The sequence below is a fragment of the Physeter macrocephalus genome, chromosome 17 (assembly GCF_002837175.3).
Source record: "Physeter macrocephalus isolate SW-GA chromosome 17, ASM283717v5, whole genome shotgun sequence".
Classification (NCBI taxonomy): Eukaryota; Metazoa; Chordata; class Mammalia; order Artiodactyla; family Physeteridae; genus Physeter; species Physeter macrocephalus.
The window spans coordinates 9787259-9793412 of record NC_041230.1 but is presented as its reverse complement, the minus strand read 5'-3'; the positions used below and the strand labels follow the sequence as shown (position 1 = coordinate 9793412).

Sequence of the window (6154 nt, the reverse complement as noted above, 5' to 3'; positions counted from 1 at the left end):
CGCGGAGCGGCTGGGCCCGTGAGCCATGGCCGCTGAGCCTGCGCGTCCGGAGCCTGTGCTCCACAACGGGAGAGGCCACAACAGTGAGAGGCCCGCATACCGCAAAAAAAATAAATAAATAAAATAAAAAGGTAGACAGCAACTTACAAAAAAGATCTTACGTCATGCCCTAGTTGGTTTCTTCCAAAAATGTAAGGTTGGTTTAAAATTTTAAAAAATCTATGTATTCTACCATGTACCAAAAACATGTATTCTACCGTGTTATCAAAATTAGGAGGAAAAATTTTACGGTCATATTTGTAGATACAGAAAAGACATTTGATAAAAAATCAACAGAAATTCATAATAATAATGAAAACTCATAGCAAACTAATAATTGAAATGAACTTATTTCTTTGGATTAAGAGTGTTTTTTTAAAAAGAGCAAACATCATACTAAAGAACTCACTCAAAAAACAACCTACCCAGGGCTTCCCTGGTGGCGCAGTGGTTGCGCGTCCGCCTGCCGATGCAGGGGAACCGGGTTCGTGTCCCGGTCTGGGAGGATCCCACATGCCGCGGAGCGGCTGGGCCCGTGAGCCATGGCCGCTGAGCCTGCGCGTCTGGAGCCTGTGCTCCGCAACGGGAGAGGCCACAACATAGGGAGGCCCGCGTACCGCAAAAAAAAAAAAAAAAAAAAACCCACCCAACAAACATACACAATGCGTGTCACACATAGTGACAGAAATATATGCTGACGTGTCACACGCATAGATGGTCATACATACATACGTATCACACAATCACTGATACACCCCAGACCTGTCACAACCACACAACACATTTACACCCTTGCCCTGTCATGATACACACAAAAACACACTTCCACCACAGCCACAGATTCATCCTGATCCTGTCATACACAAACTGCAATCTCTCTTCTCTCTGGTGCACACACACGTATAGTCTGTCACACGGCCGCGGAGAAACACTCCAGCTCCGTTATGGTCACCAGATAAACGCATACAACGTATTTTACAGGCAGTCACAGAGACATACACTGGCCATTTCGTGTGCACAGATGCCCACTTACACACACACACACACACCCCATTCCATCTGTCACAGGATATCTCAGCCCCGTCATGTGCACAGTCATGCAAATGCAATATCACCTTTCACGCAGCGTGACGTATCCTTGGCTCTACCACGCGCACAGTGTTCACACACAACCCCTACACCACGTCTGTCTCTCACCGTCACTGAAGCACACTCCAGCGCTGTCGCATACTTGACTCTCCATCACACGCAGCCTGGAGACACCCTCACCTGTTTTGACGACCCCTCCCCTCTTGTCTGTCACACCATCACCTCCGTCACAGCTCGCGTTTACCTGGAGCGTTTCCCTCCGTCCATCCCCACCGCCCGCTGGTGTCGGAGTTCTCAAAGCCCTCCCCTCCACGCCCCGCAACGATTTCTCTTTACACCGAACCTGCTCACACGCGAAGCCCAAGAACCACGAGGAAGCTCTAGGCGGACTTGGGAGACCCACGGTCATTGGGGCCCAGTGGACTGTGGGAAATGTAGTCCAGAGCCGGAAAAGCAGGAGACATCGGAAACCCAAGGGCCTGGGGGCGTCTCCGCCCCGGAGGTTTCTGGGAGTTGTAGTCGGTGCTCGCAGTGCGCAGGCGCCAGCTCGCGCCAGCCGTGTGTGAGTGACGTCTTGGGCGTGGGATTCTAGGGTGAGTCCCCAGGAGTAGCACGTGCCTGACTACGTTTGTTCCTGAATATCTTTGCGCTCCGGAAGGCCCAGTGTAGGCTGATGGTCCCTGAGGTGCGCCAGCTCCTGGAGCCGCACTGGGGACACAGAAGGTGGGGTGTGTGTGTGTGACTCTGTGTTACTGTGACAGTCGTGGGACAGACTGAATGGCTGTCGATGGATGTAGCAGTGTTCCGGAGCCGGCCCCTACGGTTAGATTCTCAGAAAATTTGCGACGTGTTTACACAACCATTACAGTAGTCCCCCAGTATCTGCTGGTGTTTGCTTCCAGGACTCACTGTGGATAGTGCTGAGGATGCCGGAGTCCCTTTTATAAAATGCCATAGTAGGGCTTCCTTGGTGGCGCAGTGGTTGAGAGTTCGCCTGCCGATGCAGGGGACACGGGTTCGTGCCCCGGTCCAGGAAGATCCCACATGCCGCGGAGCGGCTGGGCCCGTGAGCCATGGCCGCTGAGCCTGCGCATCCGGAGCCTGTGCTCCGCAACGGGAGAGGCCACAACAGTGAGAGGCCCGCGTACCGCCAAAAAACAACAACAAAAAAATTGCCATAGTATTTGCATGTGACCTATGCATATCCTTCTCTCTATATTAAGTCATCTGTAGATTATTTGTATTAGGTATTACGTACCTAATACCTAATACTATGTAAATAGTTGCTGTCATGCAGCAAATTCAAGTTTTGCTTTTTGGAACTTTTTGGGATTTTTTAAAAAAAATATTTTTGATTAACGGTTGAATCCACGGATGCTGAACCCATGATATGGAGGGCTGATTGTGTTTAAAAGTTATGTAGACTTATGATAAATGCGTTTAGGAAACTAAGGTAATAAATACCCAACACATCACTTCCTAACTATTATCTATGCTATTGAGATTATGTCAATTGTGTCTGTAGGGCGGAAATAATTATATCGTGGTGTATCACATCTCTTCCCAACTCCACCTTCAGTGATACCACATTGGCAGCTAGAAACTGGCGGTGACAGGACTGTTTACACCATGGGAATTGGCAGTTACTACAAATGAGGGCCTGATTTATTGTTTTATTGATCTGGGGATGGGGAAGCTTCCAAAGTCCTACCTCCTCCTCCTGCAGTGTCCCTCCAGCACCGTCTTTTGGTTAAGCTTATCATTGTGAGCTGAGTCAATTAATTGATAATGGAAACTTATGACTTACCATGTTTTAATTTAACAAATATCAAAAACAAATGTTGATAGTAGACAGTATTGTTGAGAATGTGGGGGAATGAGAACGCTCATAGGTAGCTGTTGGTAATGACTACAGTCTTTTTACAATTGAACTGGGTAGTATCTACCACAATGTCTGAAAGCAAACCCTTAATCAACCAGCATTTTTACATATAAGATTCTAGCTACAAAAATGCTGACTTGAAAGAAAAAGATGTGGGTACACTAATGCTTACTGAAGCCATGTCTGTAATACTGCAGAACTGAAATTAACCTCAATGTTTATCCTTTGAGGAATTGTTAGTCTAAGCTGAACAACATGGTCGCTATTTGTGGCTATTTAAAATCATTTCAATTAAATAAAATTTTAATATGTAGTTCCTTAGTCAAACTAGTCACATTTCAAATGCTTGTTAGCCAGTGTGACTAGTGGACAGTTAGATAATAATTCAACATTAAAAAGAAGGAGTTAAATCTCTATAGCTGACATAAAATGAAGTAGAGGAATTGTATTCAAGTGAAAAGGGGAAATAGCAGAACAATATGTATAGCATGATCCCATTTCTATACAAAATAGATTATCTTGGGGCTTCCCTGGTGGCACAGTGGTTGAGAATCCACCTGCCAATGCAGGGGACACGGGTTCGATCCCTGGTCCGGGAAGATCCCACATGCCGTGGAGCAACTAAGCCCGTGCGCCACAACTACTGAGCCTGTGCGCTGCAACTACTGAAGCCCATGCGCCTAGAGCCCTGCTCCGCAACAAGAGAAACCACTGCAATGAGAAGCCCGCGCACCACAACGAAGAGTAGCCCCCACTCACCACAACTAGAGAAAGCCCACACACAGCAACGAAGACTCAACACGGCCAAAAATAAATAAAATAAATAAATAAATTTAAGAAGTCAAAAAAATAGATGATCTTTATACATACATTCAGTGTACAGAGAAATCTGGAAGAACACCTGAAAATGGCAACTTTGGTCACTTCAGTAGAGAAGGAATGAGTAGGGGAAGTCTCTTTTCTAATTTATATACTTTCTGTTGTTTGAATATTTAAAAACTACAACAATTAACTCAATATTGCTAAATCCAAATAAATATTTTTATTACTTATTTTGAAAGATTTTCTGCTGCTTTCTACTCTCTGATAAACTTACTCTTTCTTGAAATACTCAACCACTTTTAACTAAAAGACTTCACTCCTTACTGTTTTATCTCCTCACTGAAAAGCATTAGAAAAAGGAATTGACTAAAAAGTCAGTGAGGAATTGTGACATCAGAAAATGTGAAATCAGTTGGATCAATTTAAAATTCCAACAAAAGTATTTTTGTAAAATGTATTTCTTTTTATTTTGTAGTTACAAAACAATGTCTGTTTATTACACAAAAAGAGATAATAAAACAAGTAAAATTACAGAAAAAAATATCCGTTATTCCACTGAGCCAGGCACCAACAATGTCATCACTTTGCAGTACAGATTCCCAGATCATATGTGATGCACATTGGACAGGCTTGCCCCCATCATTCAAACATTTTGTACTGCAGTACTTTATTAGGCAACATATCATTGTTTGGGTGCTAAAATTGTACCAACGAATTCCTTAATGTTGGACATTTAAGTAGTTCCTGCTTTGCTTCATAACTACTTCCAGAGGACAGAGATGAAGATTACATTGAAATAAAGAAATAAAAGACCTGAAAAATGGTGCTCTGAATTACCATTTCTTAAAAACCTGGACCAAATCCATTATTTTTTAAAATCATTCAAAGCAAGTTTGTTTAGAGATAACCAAGAAAACTTTTCTTTCTGCTTAAGAGAACATGTTAATGGCATAGAAATCAAAAAACCTGATAGCAAAAAATACTCTAGTGAACAAACCAACAATTAAAATCACTTAGAATCTGATCAAGTAAAAGAGTATTGGTTAAAACAGTAACTGAACTAAAAGCACAATTATCCATTTACCTAAGAACAATTTATTAATCTAAAAATGACACAAAGCTATCTGACAAGATGCTTGGATGACAATTCAGCATCATCTAATAAATGGAGATTGCCAAGTCCCAAAGGAAGAAAAAGCTGGTTGGAAACTGCCATGTATGTAAGGAACAGGTTGAACACTATTAGATACAAAGTCCAGGGGTCCGAAGCTGCTGGACTCATAACCTAGAGGTTGACAGTCGTAGGAGAGATATTTCAAAGGGTGGCAGGTGATGGACGCAAAGTTCAGTGGTTTATACCCACAAGAGATGATGTTCTGCAGCTTGCAGCCGTAAGTCAGGTGTTTCTGGGGGAGGCAACTACTGGACATATAGTTCTGAGGTCTATTATATATTGACGGTTGACAGAACTGGAGACATGAGAACTGATGGGGAAAAAAACAGTTGCTCTTCAGGGCCTGGAGACACAGTAAGTAGTGGAAGGGTAGCACGAAATTTCATAGGTTTGGGGCACACAGCTGGATGGTTGGTAGCTGGAAGGTTTACCACATGTCTCTGCGAAGCTGACCAGAAGCCAAGTTCTGTTTTGGCTGGGCAAACCAAGAGCATCACCACAGTTCACACCAGTAAAGTAGAGAGTAGTGGATGAGGTCAAATAAATTATTTTGACAAGACTATGTTATGGAATGATTTCCCCAGACATAGCTCCAGGATTCACCCAGTGGTGCCCATCTTTAGAAGCAGTCCCAGAGGGCTTCCCTGGTGGCTCAGTGGTTAAGAATCCGCCTGCCAATACAGGGGATATGGGTTCAAGCCCTGGTCTGGGAAGATCCCACATGCCGTGGAGCAACTAAGCGTGTGCACCACAACTACTGAGCCTGCACTCTAGAGCCCACGAGCCACAACTGCTGAGCCCGTGTACCACAACTACTGAAGGCCGTGCACCGAGAGCCCCTGCTTCACAACAAGAGAAGCCACCGCAATGAGAAGACCACGCACTGCAACGAAGAGTAGCTCCCGCTCGCTGCAACTAGAGAAAGCCCGTGCACGGCAATGAAGACCCAACGCAGCCAAAAATAAATAAAATAAAAATAAATTAGAAGCAGTCCCTGAGGAACCAGTGCATGAGGAGTGATGGGTGGGTACAGTAGCTCCAGGGAGCATCAATCCATCCAGCCCTCCTGCAACACAAGTATCCCAGTCCAAACTTCTATCCAATATGGCAGCTTCCTCAGTCTTTTTTTCTGGGTAGGGAATGCTAGG

At 44.3% G+C, this 6154-nt stretch overlaps 1 protein-coding gene across 1 annotated transcript; it reads right to left on the bottom strand.

The window, feature by feature from the left end:
* Positions 1-4986: 4986 nt before the first annotated feature.
* Positions 4987-5500, bottom strand: KRTAP25-1 (keratin associated protein 25-1). The gene is made up of 2 exons (XM_028478314.1): positions 5438-5500; positions 4987-5349 (listed from the first exon to the last, which is right to left on the bottom strand). Exons 1-2 carry the CDS (start codon positions 5498-5500, stop codon positions 4987-4989), a joined length of 426 nt encoding a protein of 141 aa, XP_028334115.1.
* Positions 5501-6154: the final 654 nt, after the last annotated feature.

Coding starts and splice junctions, on each gene's coding strand:
- KRTAP25-1 (XM_028478314.1), bottom strand. CDS start 5,500: ATGCTCTTGGTTTGCCCAGCCAAAACAGAACTTGGCTTCTGGTCAGCT. Junction 5,350..5,437: donor CAGCTTCGCAGAGACATGTG/GTAAACCTTCCA, acceptor CTGTGTCTCCAG/GCCCTGAAGAGCAACTGTTT.